Raw genomic sequence first — 23,188 nt, forward strand, 5'->3', positions numbered from 1 at the left:
AGAGAGAGAGAAAGAAACATTGATGTGAGAGAGACATAGATTGGTTTCCTCCCACATGCCTGGGACTGGAATCAAACCCAAGACCCTTCAGTCTGCAGGCCAACACTCGAACCGCTGAGCCAAACTGGCCAGGATTGGAATTACTTCTTTAAGAGAATGCTTCTTGGCTCTGGCGAGGCTTAGGAAGGACACCTGGCTTCAGGGAAAACAAAGACCCATCCAAGCAAGTCATCCCAGGGCCCCTGCTTTGGAACCCTGATGTGGTTTCAGTAAGTGGCCATCGTGCTTGTTACTATGGACCTAATGCATCCTTTGTTCCTCCCCTGAAGAATCATGAGTAAAGACACACAAATGCCTTCTCTCTGGAGGCATCTATGGCCTCTGGCCTACAGGTTCCTCTTAGCTCTCACTCCCTGGACGCCTTCGCCCATCCTATGAACACTCCCAGTTGTGGCGCGGAGCCTTCCTCAAGCCCTCCACCCATTTCTTCCAGCTCTTTACTTCTCTTTTCACTCTTTCCTAATCTGAGAGTCCGGGGAGAGCTGACCAGGGAAGCAGGGAGATGGGGCATCCTCAGGCAGAACTCCCTTCTCCTTTCCAAGCCACAGTGGGCAAGGCCCTATTCTTTTTTTTTTTTTTTTTTTTAAGAATTGTTTGTTGATTTTTAGAGAGAGAGAAACATCAATGTGAGAATGTACCACTAATTGGCTGCTTCCAGCACGCCCCCCACCAGGGATCGAACCCTCACAATACGGGCATGTGTCCTTGACCTGGAATCGAACTGGCGACCTCCTGGTACACAGACAGCACCCCACCAAGCCACACTGACCAGGGCTGCAATGCCCTTTTCTGTTTGCAGCCATGGATCGTACGTGCTCACAATCTTAAAGCTAAATGATGCTCATGCACAACTTCCTTCCTATATTTTCTGTCCAAGGTTCTGCTTCAGGGGTGAGTGAAAAAGCTGTGAAAGTGTCTTGTCTGTTTATCAACGTGATTAAGAGAAATGTGGCTTAGTTAGGTCCCTTAAGAATGAAACCTTGGAGTCATCTTTCATTGCTCTATTCTCTGCCAAGGTTTACAGAGTTCCGGTGGAGTGGTCCCCTCAGTGCCCAAGGTAAGAATGTTCCCAGGTGAGGAGCAAAGTTACTTTACTTTTTCCCCAAAAGGAAGGGTTTCTACTAAGGATTACCATTTTTGTTACCCTTTAATCTTTTTAATTTCTTTTTTTTTTTTAAAGGTAGAGGTTTTTTATTTAAAAAAAAATTTTTTTTTTAATTTTTTGTTCAGATAGAGTGGGAGGGAGAGAGAGGAAGAGAGAAACATCGACGTGAAAGGGACACAATCGAGTGGCTGCCACCCGCACGACCAACCAGGGCCAGGGACAAACTGCGACCGAGGTACGTGCCCTTGGCAGGAACCAAACTCGGGTCTCTCTGGCCCGCAGGCTGATGCTCTAACCACTGAGCCAAACCGGCCAGGGCTCTTTTTAACTTCTTAAAAAGGAAGCAAGAGCATTAGAAATGACTTGTCAACCCTAAGCAGTTAAGATAGTGAGCTCCTTCAGGAAATGTGCAGGTGTTGAAGTACTCGGCACATCCACTCATTTAGTTGTTCGACACTGAGTGCTCCTCCAGGCCAGAGATAAGCAGGGCAATTTAGCAGAGAAGTCACACCTGAGAACAACCAACCACATTTAAAATGTGTACTAGGAGTGCAGAGGTATGATGAATATTTTGTTGCATAAAGTCAGTTTGTAAGAACGTGGAAATTTAGTATTTTCAAGTCTTCTACTTGAACTAAAAGCAGTATACAAATTCTATTAGAAAAGCCAAAGGATTTTTATGTATTTATTTAACTACTTTTATAAACATCTTTATTACAAGTGTTATTTTATTGAAATGTATTTGACATATAACATTGTATAAATTTAAAATGTACCACATGTTAATTTGATACATTTAAACATGTGATATGATTGCATTGCAGTGATAATTAACACCTCTATTGCATTACACAGTGATCCTTTCCTTTAGTGGTTGGAATCATTAAGTTCTAATCTCTGAGCAAGTTTGATGATTATAAATAGTGCTGGCTATATTCACTATTCTGTCCATTAGGTTTTTAGGTTTTATTTATTACTTGTTTCTAGTTTGTACCATACAACATCTGTCCTATCCCCCAACCCCTTTAAGGATGTTTACTGAATATTTTTTTTATTAATTTAATTCTATTCCAGATGTCCCCCCCCCTCCCCCCGTTGATGCTCACCTCCCAATCCCGCCCCTGCCCCCTGCCCCCATTGTTGTCTATGTCCACTGGTTATGCATATATGCATATAAGTTCTTTGGTTTATCTTTTCCCTCCCTCCTTGCCTCCCTCTTCTGAGGTTTGTCTGTCTGTAACCTACTTCTATGTCTCTGGGTCTATTTTGTTCATTATATTCCACAAATAAGTGAGATCATGTGATATTTGTCTTTCTCTTTAAGGATTTTTAAATTAATATGTTCAATCTTGAGAATTTAAACAAAGGGAAAGTAAATATGAAATCTATTTCTTTATGTGCATAACATGCCCCTGAAGGATACCAAGAAACTAAGAAACAGGCTTCCTGTAGGAAGGTATGAAGAAGGGCCACTAGACAGGATGAAAATATCTTTTTTATTTATTTTTATATGTATCTCTTTTTAAATCTTTTCTATTTGAAACTTTTGACTGTATTTCCTTAATTTAAAAATAAGCTTACCACCCTAGCCGGTTTGGCTCAGCAGTTAGAGCGTCAGCCTGGATCCAGAGAGTCCCAGGTTCGGTTCCCGCTAAGGGTACGTGCCTCGGTTGCAGTTTGTCCCTGGCCCAGGTTGGCGTTGAACAGGAGGCAGCCATTCAATGTGTCCCTTTCATGTTGATGTTTCTCTCTCTCTCTCTCTCTTCCTCTCTTTCCCTCCCACTCTAGCTGAACAAAAATGGAAAAATGTCCTCAGGTGAGGATAATAAATAAATAAGCAAGTTTACCTTTTTTTAAAAAAAAGCTAAAATACAAAACTTAATTCTAACTGGAATTACATATATACAAAGAATGCCACATGGCACTTTATTGTGGTTCCTTAAAATATACTTATTTGGAACACTGTTAGATTAGAAACATTCTTTAATAAATAGGAGCCTTCAATGTAACACTATGCAAACCAAAACAAACTTTAATATTTTATCATGAGCAGGCAGTATCAGGTACAGGGAGACCTGCCTCCCTCTCAGAACGCTGGTTATGCCCCTCATAACCTCCCTCACTTAGCCACAGCAGCCTTCTCCCCATTCTTAGGACGGAATCTTTCCAGCCTCCCGGGCCTTTCCTCTGATAGTATAGTCCCTCCCCTGTGTTCCACTCTGTTTCCCAGGATCTTTCCCTGGCTGACTCCTCTCTTCCTTCAGGCCTCTGCCTATCTCACCTTCTTGGAGATACCTTCCTGAGTCACTATTACTTAACCTGCTTTACTTTCTTCCCCAGATTTATTGCCATGCCATTTAATTTCACCTCACTCATTTGCTTGTGTTTATTTCACCCCCCTCTTGATAACTCCTTCCCCTACCCTCACCCCCACCAGACTATAAGCGCCAGGAGGATCCAGAGTATATAGCACAATGCCCAGCACAAATGGCTGCTTAATAAAATTTGTTGAATGGAAGGATGAATGAATGCATGCATTATACTCAATGGTGATAGACTGAAAACTTTCCCTCTAAGATCAAGAATAAGAAAATAATGCCCACTCTTGCCACTTCTATTCAACAATATACTGAAGATTCTATTCAAAGCAATTAAGCAAAAAAATAAAATGAAAGGTATTCAGATTGGTAAGAAAGAAGAAAAACTATTTCTGTTTGTAGGTGACAGTATCTTGTATAGAAAAATCATAAAGAGCCCTGGCCAGTTTGGTTCAGCGGTTAGTGTCGGCCCGTGGACCAAAGAATCCAGGGTTCAGTTCCCAATAAGGGCACATACCTCGGTTGCAGTTTGTCCCCAGCCCCATGGGGTTGTGTGGGTGGCAGCCACTCGATATGTCTCTCTCACATCAATGTTTCTGTCTCTCTTCCTCCCTCTCTCCTTCCCGCTCTATCTGAAGATAAATGCAAAAATGTCCTCAGGTGAGGATAAAAAAAGAGAGAGAGAGAGATAAAAATCATAAAGAGCATGTACATACACACATACACATATTATTAGCATTAGTGAGTTCTGCAAGGTTTCAGAATATAGATCAATATATAAATATCAGTTGCATTTCTATACACTAGCAATGAGCAATCAATAATAAAATTAAGAAACCAACTCCATTTAAAACAGATTTAAAAAGAAAAAACTTAGAAATAAGTGTAACCAAAGAAGTGCAAGACTGGTAGGCTGAAAACTACAAAACATTGTTGAAAAGAAATTAAAGAAGGGCCTAAAGAGAAAGACATCTCATATTCATAGATTGGAGGACCTATACTGTTAAGGTAGTACCACACTCAAATGAATTTATAGATCAATGCAATCCCTATCAAAATTCAGAAACAGACAACTTTGATTCTAAAATTCATATGAGAATAGAAGGAGGGGTCCAGAGTAGCCAAAACCATGTTGAAAAAGAACAAAATTACAGAATTCACACTTTCTGATTCTGAAAGCTACCACAAAGCTACAGTAGTCAAGACAGCTTAGTATTGACATAATGATAAACACATAGATCAATGGAATAGAACTGGACTACAGAAATAAATCCATATATCTATGGTCAATTGATTTTTGACAAGGGTACAAAGACCATTCAATGGGGGGGGAAATAGTCTTTCAACAAATGGTGCTGGAACAACTGGACATCCATATGTACCTATATACTTCAAAAAATATACAAAAATTAATGAAAAATGGATCAAAGACCTAAATGTAAGAGCTGAAACCATAATACTCTTAGAACACATAGAAGTAAGTCTTTGTACTTTGAATTAGATAATGGTTTTTATATATGACACCAAGGGCACAACCAAAGAAAAGTAAATAAATTGAAATACATCAAAATTTAAAACTTTCTTACACATTAAAGGACACCATAAAAAAAAAAAGTAAAAAATAACCCACAGAAGAAAAATAATTGCAAATTATATATCTGGAAAGGGTTTAATATCCAAAATATATAGAGAACTATCATACAACTCAAAAAGACAAATAACCCAATTAAAAAGTGGGCAGAGGATATGAATAGAGATTTCATCAAAGAAATATACAAATGATCATTTAGACATAAGAAAATACTAAATATCATTAGTTATTAGGGAAATGTAAATTCAAAAGCACAATGAAATATTATTTCATACTCACTAGGCTGACTAGAAGTATATAATAAAAAAGACAGATAATAACAAGTGTTGACAAGGATGCAGAGAAATCGGAACCCACATACATTGTTGGTGGGAATGTGAAATGGTGTAGCTGCTGTGGAAACAGTTTGGCAACTCCTCAAAAAGTTAAACGTGGAGTTCTAGCATTCCACTCCTAGATATATACTCAAGAAAACTGGGAAAAAAAATGTTCATACAAAACTTGTACATGAATATTCACAGCAGTATTATTCATAGTCACCAAAAAGTAGAACAATCCAATGTCCATCAACTGATGAATGGAAAAATAACACGATTTTATATCCAAACAATGAAATATCATTTGGCCATAAAACAGGATGACACATACTACAATATGGATGAAAGAACACCTACTGTATGATTCCATATACGTCCAGAAGAGGCAAATCCATAAAGACGGAAAGTAGATTAGTGGTTGCCAGGGGTTAAGGGAAGAAGGGAATGGGGACTGACTCTTGATGGTTATAGGTTTCTTTTTGGGGTTCTGGAAAGGTTCTAAAAGCAGAAAGAGGTGATAGTTTCACAGCTTTGTGAATATACAAAAAATCAACAATGAATTATACACTTAAATTGTGAATTTTATGGTATGTGAAATATAACTTTAAAAAAAGAGTATGTAACAATAAGCAATATCACATATTGCTGGTGAGAATGTAGACTGATACAACCTACTGAATTGTAATTTTGCAATATTTATCAAAATTACAAGTGCATTAAACCTGAAAAATTCTTTCTAAGAATTTATTCTACAGATATACTCAAATGTGTGCAAAATGACATATTTGCAAGGTACTGACTGCATGGAAACAACCTATATGTCTATCATTATGTGACTGGTTAAATAAATTATGACATATCCACTTAACAAAATATTACACAACCATAAAAATTGAGAATGCTCTTTATATAACAATATGGAGTTATTTCAAGTGTTCAGTTTAAAAAAAACAACAAGGTGCAAAGCAGTGTAAAGAATATGCTATCATTCATATAAAAGGATAGGAGGGGAATGTTTGCACATGTATTTTTTTATATATGAATAAAATACTTTATATATAATTCATATTGCATTGTTTGCCTGCAAAGATAGGGAACTGGATACCTAAGGAAGAGAATGTTTGTGTGTCTATGGGTATATAGGAAGAGATATTCACTGTAAGCTCTTTTGTAACTTTTTTTTTAATTCTCACCCAAGGACATTTTTGCATTTATCTTCAGATAGAGTGGGAGGGAAAGACGGAGGAAGAGAGAGAAACAATGACATGAGAGAGACACATTGGGTGGTTGCCACTCCCCTGACCCCAACTGGGGCCAGGGACAAACTGCAACCGAGGTATGTGCCTTTAGTGGGAACCAAACCCGGGACTCTCCAGTCCGCAGGCCAACGCTCTAACCGCTGAACCAAACCAGCTAGGGCCCTTTTGTAATTATTGAGTTTTTAAACCATGTGAATAATTTTCTACTACAAAAAAATGAATAAAATATAGATTTTTAAAAACAATGAATTAATGAGTCATATAGGGCTGCAGGAAGAACACTAGCCTAAGTGTACAGAGACCTGAATTCTAGTTCTGAATTTATGGGTAACTTCTTACCTCATTGGCTCAACAGTCTCCCTTTACACCCTTTCCCAAACTCTATGCATGTTTAAGCAAAGCATGCAGATTTAAAAAGTTTCATATGTGAGGATTCTGAATAATAATTGTCTAAATAGAAAAAGTTGAATTCATGTTTTTGTTTGAACAAGCTTCTAGCAGAAAAAGCAGCTGGTATACCCCGTAAGGCAGTGTTGAACAAGGCTAATTTCTCCTTCTACCAGTAGGTGACGGTAGTGAGTATGATAATGTTCATTTACCAAGCCAGACATTTGCTCTAATGGACAGACCCAAGAGCCTTAGAGCTCAGTCCAATTCCCATATTTTCCAAAGTGGAAAATGATGTCTAGTGAGGTCAGAATGTGAAGACTGACTGACATGGCAAAGAATGAAACCCACATCTCATAATTATGAAATGGTCCACTTAAATAAATATTTTAATAAGCTATAAAACTAAAACTCAGAAAGTCTTGGGAATATAAAGCTATATAAGCTAGTCTAGACTTGCTTATCACTTTATGTTTTTCTTTTTCTAATCTAAAGTTAAATGATTATGGGAAGGGAGGGTCTCTAAATATTAAAGCATGATTGCTAAATTCACAGATGTGGCTACTAACTAGTTCTTTCAAGTACCTAATTTAAAAATAAACAATTTCCTCATTTTATTGTCTAAAATTATGCACAATGCAGGACTTGTTTCAGAAATAAAAGCTTTCTATTTTTTTTTTAAATCCTCACCCGAGGATATTTTTCCATTTATCTTCAGACAGAGTGGGGGGAGGGGGAAGGGAAACATTTACATGAGAGAGACACATTGGTTGGTTGCCTCCTGCAAGACCCCGACCAGGTCCAGGGACCGGAATCGAACCCATGACTCTTCGGTCCAAGGGCCGATGCTCCAACCGCTGAGCCAAACCAGCAGGGCATGGGTTAATTTTTTTTAACTGCGGTGTTAAGGAACAACCTAAATGTCCAAAAATAATACAGAGATCGATGTAGTATAGTGGTTATGCAGCCACACCACCCAGTTCAAATCCTGGTCCACCACTTACTTGCCCTATGATTTGGGGCAAGATTCTTAACCTCCTCCAGACTGTCTCTCTGTTATCAAATCCAAGTGCCCAGAACAGTACCAGTACAGTCGTCCCTCTCCACTTCGTGCCTCGACTTTCACGGCTTCACTCTATCGCGGCTTTTTCAAATATATTCATTAAAAAGTTGATCGAGACAGTGAAAAATGATACAGCGCGCACTCAGTTGCTGAGTCAATTATACACCCCTGTATTACAATTACAATTAAAATTACTGTATGTATGGACGGTAGGCCTATGTATTCGAGCACCCCAGGAATCCTTCAACGCCAGGTGCAACTACTGGAGTCCAGAACGGATTAACCGCGATAAACGAGAAATGACTATATGTAGTATCTAAGGACAATGAGGCTTCTAACCTTTTGAGAAATAGTGACTCCTTTAAAAGAGGACGCTTGAGCCCAGCCGGTGTGGCTCAGTGGTTGAGCGTCAACCCATGCACCAAGAGGTCACGGGTTTGATTCCCGGTCAGGGCACATGAAAGGTTGTGGGCCAAATCCCCAGTGGGGGCATGCAGGAGGTGGCCAATAGAAGGTTCTCTCTCATCGATGTTTCTATTTCCCTCTCCCTTCCTCTCTCTCTAAAATTAATAAAGAAAAAAAATCTTTAAAAGAGGATGCTTGCTAACCCAAAGAAATTTTTAATTGGGTCTCATAAACTCTATCAGAATGAACCAGAAGAAAAGTCAAACAGCCCTGGCTGGTTTGGCTCAACGGTTAGAGCATCGGCCTTCGGTCCAGAGAGACCCGGGTTCGGTTCCCGCTAAGGGCACGTACCTCGGTTGCAGTTTGTCCCTGGCCCTGGTTGGTCGTGCGGGTGGCAGCCACTCGATGTGTCCCTTTCACGTCGATGTTTCTCTCTCTCTCTCTTCATCTCTCTCCCTCCCACTCAATCTGAACAAAAAATGGAAAAAAATGTCCTCAGGTGAGGATAAAAAAAAAAGAAAAGTCAAACAAAATGCTTGGGGAGGCCGGCTTGCTATGTTGAGTGGTCTCTAAACTTTTGGAATACCCAGCTTCTGCTGCCTTCACTACTTAACCACAGGGTACTCTAAATACTCAAGTTTTTTTTTCTCCAAGATGAAATGTTGGAGACTGGTGAGGGTAGATGTTAAGGGACAAAAGCAGCCAATTATATGAACAAGTTTTTGAAGTATGGTATTTGCTTCCCTGTTCGAGTCTGTTGGAAGGGAGGAAGTTAGAGAAATGAACCCCCCACCCCCCCATTCTTCCGCAATTTGAGTTCAGTTCTCTTGCTTCAGAGCAAATGCAGAACCATTTTGGGTAGAACTTGACTTCCCTCCTTTCCTTTCTTCTTTACTGGAATGCCCCTTTAGCCCTCCAAAACCTCCAGGGTAAGATCTGTGGAAATCCTTATTACAAGAGAACTCTTCCTTCTCTTGATCTCAGGACAATACGAAGCTAGGGTTGGTCTGAAAGGCAACTGGCACACAGATTTGGGAGGCAAGGATCAAGCATACCCCCTATGACTTGCACAGTCAGGACTCAAAATATGTTTGATAAGTAGACAATACATATACATATATGAAGGTATGCATGTAATCTCAAACAGTTCCCGTTTATTGTATTCAGTATGGTCATAATCACACCAGGGTCTTATGAATATGTCAATCTTATTCAGATTAAGAAAAAAGTCCAATTTTAGAGACCTGAGATGACTAGTGGGTGTAGGAAAGGTATAAACCCAGCTTGAGCACTTTCTAGCTGTGTGACTCTTAACATTCCATGGAATTGTGGTAAGTAGTAGTTAGAGAGACATGAGCAGAGCAAGGACAATGGGCCAGGTACAGAAGGTCACCATGGTAGAAAACCCCACGTGCCAAGCAACAAACAATTGTGGGCTGGGACCTTCTTCCCAGAGTAACCCTTCCAAACCTAGAATATTTCTGGTCATGAGGTTTAGACAGCCTACCTTTCCTTTCTAGGGATAACATCTAGGCCTCAGCTGTGTTCCAGCTCCAGGCCCAGAAAAGTAGCAAAACCAGACAAGCAACACCACGGAGGCCATCTGAACCAGCTGAGTGACTAATGACCCCCTGCCCTGGCGCCAACCAATCAGTAGAGCCCATGACGCTAAAAGAACACACCTGGAAAACTGATGAATATTCTATTGAGATCCTCCTCTGGAACCTCCCCTAAAATCTCTACCCTTAAGAGCTTTTAGGATGGGGATCCAGCGCCCTGTTCCTCCCAGAAGAACATCCACCGGTGCCTTTCCCTTTCCCCTCTCCCTCTCCTTCCCCCTAGGTGCATTATCTTTACCTTCCTCATTCCTAGGCTCCAGGGGCCCTTCTCTTGCCTCTGTAACTTATTTCCTAGACCCATTTCTTCTCACTTTTCCCACCTAATTTTCTAAATAAATGTTCTCTTATGAGTCTTGGTTCTGATCTGACCCCACCAGTCTAACACCTGTTGCCTTTCTGGAATCTGCTGACAGGTTTGTTCCCTCATTTGTAAAAAGGGATTTAAAAATAAAAGCTACTTCATGAGTTGTTTCAATAATTAACTTTATTGTTTTTGGTTTTTTATCCTCATCCAACAACAAACTGCAACCGAGGTACGTGCTCTTAGAGGGAGCCGAACCCGGGACTCTCTGGACTGCAGGCCAACGCTCTAACTGCTGAGCCAAACCAGCTAGGGCTCAATGATTAACTTTAAAAACAGTAAAGCAGTCCTGGCCACGTGGATCTGTGGCGTGTTGGAGGGCATGCCAAAAGGTTGCGGGTTCGATTCTTAGTCAGGGCATAGGTTGCAGGTACTAGAGGCAACCTATGTTTCTCTTCTCTAAATAAAAAACAAAACAAAATAAAACAAAACATATCCTCAGGTGAGGATTAAAAAACAATAATAAAAACAGTAAAGAAGCCCTGACCAGGTAGTTCAGTTGGTTAGAGTGAACTCCTGAGATGCCAAGGTTGCAGTTCAATCCTCGGTCAGGGCGCATACGAGAAACCACCAATGCATAAATAAGTGGAACAACAAATCAATGTACATCTCTCTCTCCCCCTTCCTCTCTCTCTCTAAAATCAACCAATAAAAACAGTAAAGCACTATGCAAATGTTCTCGATATTCTTGGTTATCTAACACATTCTCTACAAGTATACTTTTCTCTATTATCTACAGAGAAGTTTTTAAAGAGATAATGAAGATGCTCAGAGGGATTGAATACAGATGAAATCTGAATGTCAGCAGCCCAAGAAAAATCAACCTGTGTAGGTTTTACTCCAGGACTGCCGAAACGTGAAAAAAGTACTTTATCCCAGCCGGTGTGGCTCAGTGGTTGAGCATGACCCATGCGCCAAGAGGTCACCAGTTCAATTCCATGTCAGGGCACATTCTCAGGTTGTGGGCCAAATCCCCAGTGGGGGGCATGCAGAGGCAGCCAACTGATGCTGTCTCTCATCTGTTTCCATCTCTCCCCCCTCCTCTCGCTCTAAACTTAATAAAGGAAAAAAAATTTTTTAAGAGAAAAAATTACTTTAACCTTTGGTGGGAGGGTTCTAACCCTTGACCGTTCGGTTCACAGGGACCAGGGAGGGTCCTACCCACTGAGGGCACTCTCATTTGAACTCTGCCCGCAGCCTCGCGGCCCCCGCCTCTCACTGCTGCCCTGGGCCCCCGCCAGCTCCCACTTCAGGACCATTCCGACCATTCCGACCCTCCCGCCTACCCGCTCGCAGGGCTCAGCCCCGCCCCCCGCCCCGACCTTCAGAAAATGAAACCCTGAAAAACTACCCAGAGAGGCGGGGCGCGGGGGATGCGGGGCGCCCTGGAGCCGGGCATGCGCAGAGGGCGCCGGGGGCTGCGGGCCCGGGAGGCGCGGAGACGGTACGGCCGGGTGGAGCAGCCACCTCGCTCTGACCCGCTCGGGGAAGTGAGTCGGCTGGCCCGGCTTCCCGACCCACGTCCAGGAGGCCCGGCCGGGCGGGGGCGGGGCGGCCCGCGGCGGGGCGGAGCGGGCGGCCGGGCCCGTACCTGGTAGCGGCCGGTGAGCAGCTGGCTCCGCGAGGGCGTGCACAGCGGCTGCGTGTAGTAGTTGTCCAGGCGCACCCCGCCGGCCGCCAGCGCGTCCAGGTGCGGCGTGCGGATGTTGGAGCCGTGGAAGCCCACGTCGTTCCAGCCCAGGTCGTCCGCTAGCACGAAGACGAGGTGGGGCGGCCGGCCGGCCCCAGCGCCCGAGGCCGCCGGCGGCAGCAGCAGCAGCAGCAGGACGGCGGGGAGGAGCTGCCGCCGCGGGCCGGGGCCTGGGGGCAGGCTGGCGGCGGGGCGCGGGCCCATGCTTTCGCTGCCCGCGGTCCCGGCGCCTCTGGCGCCACCAGCCCCCGGCGCCGCTTATAGAATCAGGAACTGGGCGGCCCGGGCCTGCCCCGCCCCGGGACCTGACGCCTCGCGGGCCGCGGGCTGGGGAGGCCGGCGCCCGAGCCCCCGCCGAGGCTTCCCTGGGCCCGGCCGGTGAGGCGGGGGAGGAGCCAACGGATGGAGCTCGCGGAGCGGCTGCCGCCCGCTCCAGGGGAACAGCGCGGATGCTTGATGGGGGCGAAGGATCGCCCACCTTTCCGGCTCTGATCTAGGCGTCGTGGCATCCTCACAGGAGCCGATTTGTGTTTCACAGTTTACAAAGCATTTTCACAGCCCTTCTCTAATCTCGCAACAACACTGACAGCTAGGAATTAACATTCACCCCCGCCCCTTTTTTCAGAAAAACTTTCTAGTAGTCCAACTCATCCAGATCCTGCGCTTTGATTGTTTTAAAGGTAGCGGGAGAATCATTAGCAAGAGGCCAGCCTCGTGCGGGCGAGAGGACGATGAGGCAAGCAGTAGCTAAGTGACGTTTCAGATTCTATTTATGAGCAGTGTGCCACTGTGAAGCCACTTCCTCCCCACTAGCAAAAAGGGGGCTCAATATACACTCAGATTGCACGGTGCCCTTTTGAAAGTGCAGTTTTACCTAGGCTTCTCTGGGAGTTGTTTGGGGTGCTGTGTGGGTATTGAGCAGCTTGTCCAGATATGAGCCCCTTCAGAGCTGGCCCTCTGACAAGTAGTAAGCCAAACAACTATAGTGTGTAATTTGCCTGAAATAATCTGTAAATGGAAGGAAAAAATCCCTTAACCACATGCTCATTGAATTGGGAAATTAGCCTTATGACCAGTAGATTCCCAATGCCCTCTAAGACTTTCACCTACTCCATGTCTGGAGATAGATAATAATAGTTGTAAGGTAAAAAAAATAGGCGCTGCATCCTTTTCAGGTTTAATGAATCTGATTCCATGGGAGTTATTTTACAACTTTATAAATTTTAGATAGCTGATAACAATGGAAACTGATTTTATAGCATTCTTTTTTTTTTTTTTTTTTGTTAATCCTCACTAGAGGATATTTTTTCCATTGATTTTTAGAGAGTGAACGGGAGGGAGGGAGGGGGGAAGGGAAGGGGAGAGGGAAAGAGAGAGACAGAGAGACATCATTGGAGAGACATATCAATCGCTTGCCTCCTGCACCCTTCCCTACCATTGCCAGGGACTGAAACTGCAACCCAGGTACGGGCCCTTGACCAGGAATTGAATCCATGACCCGTCCATGTTCCAGCCAAGTCTTCCCTATTCAGTTACTCCAATCAATGCATTCCTTTCTCAGCCTTTTCACCTCCGTTGTGTTTACTGGACTTGGAATGCTGGGAACAGTGACCACAGGGCAAAATCTGTTCATCTAAATTGATGCAAAGCCATTCATTCATAAATACTTGCGTGCCTTTGTGTCAGGCTCTACACTCTCTACACTGTTCCATGGAAATACTACAGTGCATACTGCTCTAACTCCTGGAGGAGGAGGAGAATGTCTCAAGTTTTACGTGTTATGTCCTGAAATGGGCTATGAAAGTGAAAATGCAGGTGATACTGGAACACACAGGAAAGTCTGATAGTCTAGCCTTGGGTCAGGATATGGGTCAGAGGTGTTTTCCTGGAGTATCTAAACCAAATCTTGAAGTAGGGGTTAGGAAAAGTTATGACCTTATTCAGACCAACCTTGAATACGAGGCTCTAATCACTGAACCGCACTGGCCAGAAGGGAAATGGATTTTTGTTTATTCCTATGCAAATGAATTATATCCAGCTGAATAACCCCTACCACCATGGAAAAAAACAGTTTTTGCCTCCACTTGCACATTTAATATTCCTGATCTGTTCTTTGGATTGTCTTTGGTTTAACACGGTACCTGTTTCCTCATGATGAGTTAAATAAAATCTTTAACATGTATTCCTTTTTATATCTGTATAAGTTAGGTAATGATTTAAAAAATTTTTATGTGATGACTTTTTATTTTTTTAATTTATTTTTATTGTTAAAATATTTTTCTTTTTAAATTATCCTTTAAGCCCAGCCAGTGTGGCTCAATGATTGAACATCAACCCATGCATGAAGAGGTTGCCAGTTCTACTCCTGGTCAGGCACATGCCCAGGTTGTGGGCCAAATCCCCAGTGCAGGGCATGCAGAAGGCGGCCAATCGATGGTCTCTCTCATTGATGTTTCGTTCTCTCTCTCCCTTTCCCTCTCTAAAATCAATAAAGAAAAAAAACTTAAAAAAAAAATCCTTTAACAAATGGAATGTTTCTCTCTTACAATATATGTAATTTTTTTCTTTGCATGAAGTAGATTAGTGTATATTATATCCACTTTTCATCTCTGGTGAAATCAATTACATTTAGCAGAAAACATTTTACATGTAGCTTTAAATTAAAAAGAATAATTTGAAAGAGCTGTTTGACTCTCATTATGTTAGGATTCAGAAATTTCACATGAAGAAGACAATTCAAGAGACCAGGACAAACTGAGAATTTCTAACTATGGCCCTTGCATGTCCTTCTCTCCCATAACTGTTCCTCTTGATAAAAATCAAATTGCCCAAGCCCAACCCATGGCTGCTAATCTGCAGGAACGATTACAAGACTTGACCAACTGCTTCTGAAACTTGCTAAACTTGCAATGAGCTTTCTTGTGTCCTTCATTTTCAAATAAAAGATTATGCCAACAGTGCTCTGGAAGTGTGCAAATGAGTTAATTAAAAAGAGTTACCTGTATTTTTCAGTTGTATATTGAACACTCTACTGTGCATGACAAACTAGTTATTATAAAATCAGTTGAAGTTTGTCTGATGTTTCCTAATGATTAGGCTCAGGTTATTGGTTTATGCAGAAATATCACAAGTGATCTTGTATCTTCTCAATGCTACATATTAAGAGGCACATGATGTTGATTTGCTCTGTTATTTGAACACCTTGCTCAGGTGGCCATTTCTCCACTGTAAAGTTACTATTTTCCTCTTGTCAATAACTATTTTATGGTGAGCTACTTTGAAAATATGTATATATTCTATTATTCCTAAAACTTGCCTATTAGTTTTAGCATCCACTCATTCTTTCTGTATTTATTAGTTGCCTTTCTACCATAAAGAAGAACTTTTACCTTCCCTCCCATCTATTTATTTATATCACTATGAACTCATGGATTCTTGTTTTAATCAATATGCTATCAAATTTTGCTGTAATTATTTCAGTGCTCAAATTTTCTCTGATTTGGGCAGTGGGAACCTCTTCAATCTGTATCCTTTTGGCATGTCCTCTTTAATCTTCAAGCAATTCCTTACTTTTTGGTACAACCAAATAATCTTGGTGGATCTTGTACTTTTCCTTCCCCGACCCTGAAATCAGACATTTCTCCAAGAAACCCTTATTTCTTTTAGTGGAGTGTGGCATGTAGAAACCAAGATTTGTGCTATGGGTGTGCTCATTGCTACTGGACCATCTTTGTTTCTAGGCTCTCTCACCCAACAAAAATAGGAACTAGATGTATGCATGTACACACATACGAAAGTATATATACATACCCACATACTATATCAATACATATGTATAGAAAAAAACATACCAGTTTAATTTTATTACCCTTTTTCCATATGTGTATGGGTTGTACCAATTTCCACTGTCTCCGGCTATTAAAAAGTACATATTAAAAATTTTTGGCCAGCCTGGTATGAGAAATGGTATCTCTGGATAGTTTAATTTTGTTATTAAATTCATCTTATTATAAGTAAGGTTAAACACCTTTTCATAGGATGAAGGGCCATTTTTACATCATTTTGTGAATTGCCTGTGTCATTTTTAAATTATTTCCCTCCTCAATTTTATTTTATTTTATTTATTTTTTTATCCTCACCCAAGGACATTTTTTCACTTTTTTTGTTCAGGTAGAGTGGGAGGGAGAGAGAGGAACAGAGAGAGAGAGAAACATCGATGCGAAAGGAACACATCGAGTGGCTGCCACCCGCACAACTGACCAGGGCCGGGGACAAACTGCAACCGAGGTACGCGCCCTTAGCGGGAACCGAACCCGGGTCTCTCAGGACCGCAGGCCGACGCTCTAACCACTGAGCAAAACTGGCCAGGGCTCCCTCCTCAATTTTAAGAGTTCTTTAGATATTAGAGATATTACCTAACTGTAATATCTATCACAAATATTTTCTCCCAGTTTGTCAACTGTCAAACATTTTGTTATGGTGTGTTTTGACATGCCACAGTTATTTTTTTATTTAGTCACATTTATATATTTTTTGTATTGCATCTGGACTTGAGTCACAGACTTTCCCTACACCAAAGTTAAACAAAAATTCAACCATATTTTCTTCTAGTACTTGTATGGTTTCAGTCTCACATTTAGGTTCCTGGTCCATTGGCATGTATCATTATGCATGATGTGAATCTAATTTTATCTTTTTCCAAATGATTATCCAGTTGTTCCAGCACCACTCATGAAGAAAAGAAAGAACTCTGTCTAGTGATATGAGACGCCCCCTTGATCACATTCATAATTTCCATATATACTTGGGTCTATTTCTGGGCTTTCTGTCTGATTCCACTGGCCGGTCTGTTGATTCACACACCTGTACGCACCGTTTCAATCACAGGCTTTACAATATGTTTTAAGTTATATTAAGGATAGTGACCCCTTATAGCTCTTAATGTTTAATGTTTTCCTGGCTATTTCTACAAATTTATTTTTCATATGAAATTTAACATCAACACGTCCAGTTCCATTAAAAAGTTGGTTGGTATTTTTCTTGAGATTAAATTAAATTTATAAATTAATTTAGGAACAACTGAAATCTTTATAATACTGAATTGTCCTACCTGAAAACAAATGTCAGCTTTCACTTATTAAGGTCTACTTTTGTATTTTTTTAGAACTGTTTTTTAAAATTTTCTTCATAGAAGTGTTGTGCCTTTTTTGTTAAATTTATTCCTAGGTATTTTATCTGTTGTGTTGCTATTAAAATGGGGCTTTCTCTGCCATTCTGTCTTTTAACAGGTTATTCTTTGTGGAAATGAAGGCTATTGATTTCTTTGTGGTAATTTATATTTTACCAAGTACTGCATTATTTTACTGTTTGGGCTATTTTATTTTATTCTTATTTTTATTTATTTATTTTTATTATTTTTTATTTTTTTATCCTCACCCAAGGACATTTTTCCATTTTTTGTTCAGATAGAGTGGGAGAGAGGAGAGAGAGAGAGAAACATCGACGTGAAAGGGACACATCGAGTGGCTGCCACCCGCACAATCAACCTGGGCTGGGGACAAACTGCAACCAAGGTACGCACCCTTAGCGGAAACCGAACCCGGGTCTCTCCGGACCACAGGCCAGCGCTCTAACCACTGAGCCAAACCGGCCAGGGCTATTTATTTTTTTAATCCTTACCCAAGGACTTTTTTTTTTTTTTTTTTTTTTTTTTGCATTTATCTTCAGATAGAGCAGGAGGGAGAGAAGGAGGAAGAGAGAGAGAGAAACATCGACATGAGAGAGACACATCAACTGGTTGCCACCCACACAATCCCAACCAGGGCCGAGGATGAACTGCAACCGAGATACATGCCCTTAGCAGGAACCAAACCCCTCTGGTCTGCAGGCTGACGCTCTAACTGCTGAACCAAACTGGCCAGGGCTGTTTGAGTTAGTTTAATCATTGATTTTATTTTAGGGTTTTCCCAGTACATAATCATATCAGTAATAACCACCTCAATCAGTTTGAAGATGCAAAAATTAGGACTGAAATCAAAGCAGCTCTCAATTCACAATTGGGTATAAAAATTAATTATTTGGCAAGGGGGGTGCTTGGAACTTGGGATATATTTTTTTTGTAGGGAAAGGATACATAAACACTTGGTTTGTATTCTAACCTACACAAAATCTGTGTAATCCATAGTTAAAATCTCAACTCCTAAAGTCAGTAGGAAAAAGGCCAACAATCTAATTTTTAAATAAGCAAAATATAAGAACATACTGCTTTAAAGAAAAGATATTCAATGTCACTCAAAAGGAGAAATACAAATGGGAACTTCACTAATACACCATGGATACTAGTGATAACTCACTGCTTTGGGTAGGGTGTAAAGAAACAAGCTCTCTCATATATTAATCACAGAAGTGAAATTTGACACGACCTCTAAGGCAAATAATTTGCATATATGTCAAAAGGCACATACACTTTTACCCAGAAATTCCAGTTGTAGGACTTTATCCTTCAGATATACTCAATTTAAGAAATATCATATACATCAAGATATTTATTTTAGCCTTATGTCTATTAGAAACAAGCAAATAATAGGGTCTGATCAAATTAATTGTGGGATACTAAGTAATCCATTAACAGGATGATATGGAATAATCTCTGAGCTATACCATTAAATTTTAAATGTTAGGCAAAATACATTATGTTTGGTATGCTTTGCTTTAAAAAAGTGTATATATATATTAGAGAGTGAGAAATGTGTACATATTTATGAGTATCTTTTTTTTTCCTTTATTGATTTTAGAGAGAGAGGAAGTGAGAAGGAGAGAGAGAGAAACATTGATGAGAGAGATCATCGATTGGCTGTCTCCTGCATGCTCCCCACTGGGGATTTGGCCCACAACCTGGGCATGTGTCTTGACTGGGAATCAAACTGGCGACCTCTTGGTGAATGGGTCGATGCTCAACCACTGAGCCACACCAGCTGGACTTATAGAGTATCTTAAAAAGGATACAGAAGAAAGGATAACATGGGTTGTGTCTAGGTAGAATGGTTAACTGAGGACAGGTATAAGAGAGACTAACTTTTCACCATATAGCCTTTATGCCTTCTAAGTTTTAAAAGTCTGTGCATATATTATCTATTTCTAATAGTACTTTGTTACTAATATTAATAACATAATTACATTTAAGCACAAAGTAAAATGCATTATAAGTGAGAACAGAGTGGCAAGAATAAACATCCCTCAGTGAACATGTTTATAAAGCCCAAAGGCCACACACTAGGAAAATTGCACAGATGCTCTTGTCTCCTGGTTTGCAGAGCCCGTGGTCCTTGGCATGGTGCTAACTGGCTGTAAGCTAAGCTCAGAAGTCAGGATACCCATGTTTTAATGTTTCTCTTAAGCAGTTTTTGTTTCAGTGCCTCCGAGTATGATAAATATTGCACACAAAGACTAAGCAATTTTACATACTTTATCTCTAAATGTTTAACCATTGGGGTGGAGATAAGAATGACAAGAGGTCTTTCTTAGAGAGATAACCTTAATGTGGTAAGTTATGATTGGGGCTACTAGAGCTGAACATCAGAAAGAATATCCAAACTTTGTTACTTTAGATGCCAGCTATTAAATTATTTTCACAATACATTTGGAAACTGATTTGGAATGGATTTACTTCTACCATATCTAGGCGAGGCAGGCCTGTAAGGTCATATACTGGACTTACAGATGAGTGTCCTGAAGGTTTTTACCTTTCTTCTAGTTGCCAGTAGTCACAAGCATAAGTCATACACATTAACCACTATCGTGCTAACTACTATCACTGTGTTAGCCATCATGAAGGTTCGATGCATACAGGAAGGTAATTCTCTATAAGAAGCATCTTCAGTTGAGTGTTGGTTTTGTTTTGTGTGTTGGTGTATGTGAATGTATTAGGAAGAAAGGGTCAGATTTAGAAAAGAAAATGAAAAATTTCTTTTAGCCTTAATATCCTCTAAATTTCGGAAATTGACAATTTTGACAAACAACAGCTTTGGCCAACTCAAATTGAAACTCCTTTGACCCCCTCATCCTGCCCATTGCTTATCACCTCCTACCTCCTTAAAACCAACAAGGTAAGAGTAGAGAGTGGAAAATAGTACCATTAATATAAAAAAAATTTTGGTATAGCATTTTTTGTGTATAAGACTGCACGCAAGTGCACATCAGTCAATGAATTCTTAGAAACTGAACATACTAATTTATAGATCACCAAGTCAACAGATCAAGAAACAGGATGTTGGTATTACACTTTGTCTTATTTCTTCTTTTCTTTTCCTTACCTTTCATACAACTCAAGCCTTAGTGTTCACACAATATTTATTATGTACAACTGAATTGCATTCATGTTTTCTGTACTGAACTTTTTACATTGTACACCAATTTCTTAACCAGTTCTAAGGCAGCTCTTTTCAATCATGCCTAAATATCTCAAACTAATGTAAACACTGTTAAAAAAAAGTCATGTTGTATGACCAAGAAGAACCTATCATACTAAAGTTTTATATATATAAATATATATATATCTCCACACATATATTTTAAAGTGAAACATGTACATAGTTTTTTAAAAGTTAAGGTAAAGAGGCATAGAGTGAAAAGTAAGCCTCAGCCTTTCCCCAAAATACTCATATATTAGCCCACCCCACAACCCCCCTCCATCCTAGTAGCCATGCTTGCGTCTCTTGACCTGACCCCTTTGGCCAGGGCTGAGCAGATTGTTTGTGTTATATGACAGCCATTGTCTATTGCTATGTAATCCATTTCATGATTCTCCTCTGCTCTGTATTACAGGAGGAGCCAAACCCTACAAACTACATGCCCCAGGCTCCTTTACCTACTTGGCTCCAGTTAGGTTCAACCAATGGGAGGCACTGGAAAGAGACAGGAGACTGGGAGGAGGGAAGAAGGCAGGGTGTTTCTTCCCTTCTCTCTGCTTTGTGTAGCATTTCAACAGCATGGCTGCATCTCCTCTGGGATTCCAGCATCCACTGGCAGCTCCTCCATCTATGGTCCAGTATCACCTTGGCAAACCCTCAGGGCATCCCTTACTGGTTTTCATATTAAGTTCCCTCCTTTGACCTACCTGGAAGTTAGGCCCCAGGAAGAGAGAAGTTCTGCCAGCCCCAGCTGTCACAGTCGTCCTCGGTGAGGAGCCAGACAGGGGAGTGAAGCACCTTAAGTAACCAGCTAGTGAGATGACCAGATTACGTAAGGATTACTTTTTTACAAAACCCTGCCTCTCATATGATACAAATTATTTTTAGTAATAATTATGAAATAAAATGAATAATATGACCAGAAGATAAATATAAAGAGTGAAAATATTCTCCTATAACAGTAAAAAGAAGAAGAAAAATAGAAGTAAAATAAATACTATAGTACAAAAAAGTTAATATTTTTTGTTAATAAATACTATAGTACATAGTACTACATAGTACATTTTGTTAATAAATACTATAGTACAAAAAAGTTAATATTTTTAAATTAATGTATTTTTTAAAGGGAAATATATCTCCGTATTGGGCTATTGTGATATTGTGATAAATTGGCCTATTGTCTATAAATAATAAACTCACCTTTTCTGTTTTTAAGCTTTAAGTTTTGCAGTGACTTCACTGACGTTAATTTTCTTCATATGCTAATAGATGGTATAGCCAGATGAGTCCAGTTATGTTTGTACGTAGTTGATTGCAGAATATTTTTTTAAGCTTTTAATTTCTAAAGCTTCTTTTACATGACCAACAGATGTACAAAGAATTAGAAAAAGACTTTAACATAATAAGTTTGGCAGAGATTCATAAAAATGTCCTTTAACAACAAACTCCAGAAACTGCAGTACTGTCTACACCAGTACTGTCCTTTGGGAACAATCATAGTAACTTCCCAATATTTTAGTTAAACATTTTCCACTAAGACACCCTTATCAGAAAAATCATCATACATTTCTCTTATATACTTTGAAAGGTTTCCTTTATCTTCCAAAATCAAAGAAGATGGCTGAATGGTAACAAACATTGGCATTATTTGATCTATTGCTTCAAAGCAAGTGCCCAGTTATTGGTGGAAAAGATCAAGGCATTCAAATACTGCTCTTCTGATTTCTTCTAGCAATGTGAGACCAGCATCTTGTGCTGTTTTTTCTGACATTCCTTGAAATTTGATTGCTTTTTCTGTATAAACGACCATTTCCTTAGATTTTGTTTTTTTCTTGTTAATTAATTTTCTTCTCCACAATTTCTGCATAAAGACCCAAACTGTGTCTGAAGAAACTTGAATGATTTAACTTGAAGTTAAAGAACTTACTTGGAAATGAATGCCTACAGCTGAGTCTGTGACTGCTACAGTTCTATGGTATAGCCAGGGGTTCTTTCTTTCTTTTTATTTAAGTATACAGTGATACCTCGGTTCTCGAACGCCTCGGTTTTCGACCAAATCGGGATTCGAGAAACTTTTGTCTCGGAATCCGAACAAATATTTGGAACTCGAACTTCCGAGATGAGCCGAGTTGAGCCGAATGGCGTTCATTTGGCCCAGCGCGCCTTGCTTGCGTCATCAGTGTGAGTGCAGAGAGAGAGTCACGCTTTGTGGAGTCCGCTTTCCTATTGGGTTTCATTGCTTCGGTTCTCGAACAATTCGGTTCTCGACCATCCTCCTGGAACGAATTATGTTCGAGAACCGAGGTATCACTGTAGTTGATATGCAATAGTTTTTAATTTCGGGTGTATGGTATAATGATTTGACATTTATATATCTTACAATGTAATCACTACATTAAGTCTGGTAATTGTCTGTTACTGGAAACTTTTCAGACTATTATTGGTGTTCTTTACATTAATTTCCATGTAGAATACAATGTTTATAAAGATAAGTAATAGAAATGTGCTCATTTGAAATAGATAAGTACATAGACGACCAAAATATCAACAATTGCAATAAAAAACACATGTTTTGGGGGGAAGAGGATTTCACAGAGTGGGGGGA

General features: G+C 40.4%; 1 protein-coding gene across 1 annotated transcript in view; it reads right to left on the minus strand.

The window, feature by feature from the left end:
- ARSB (arylsulfatase B) overlaps nucleotides 1–13,045 on the minus strand; it is a 146,622-nt gene extending 133,577 nt beyond the window's left edge. The window contains exons 1-2 of the mRNA XM_036279204.1: nucleotides 13,010–13,045; nucleotides 12,077–12,685 (exon numbers count right to left, since the gene is read on the minus strand). Coding sequence (XP_036135097.1) covers nucleotides 12,077–12,379 — 303 coding nt within the window. The 5' untranslated portion in view covers nucleotides 12,380–12,685; nucleotides 13,010–13,045. The remainder of the gene's footprint in view (nucleotides 1–12,076; nucleotides 12,686–13,009) is intronic.
- Between the last annotated feature and the right edge of the window lie 10,143 nt (nucleotides 13,046–23,188).

The sequence above is a fragment of the Molossus molossus genome, unplaced genomic scaffold (assembly GCF_014108415.1).
Source record: "Molossus molossus isolate mMolMol1 unplaced genomic scaffold, mMolMol1.p scaffold_m16_p_3, whole genome shotgun sequence".
In the NCBI taxonomy this organism is placed as follows: domain Eukaryota; kingdom Metazoa; phylum Chordata; class Mammalia; order Chiroptera; family Molossidae; genus Molossus; species Molossus molossus.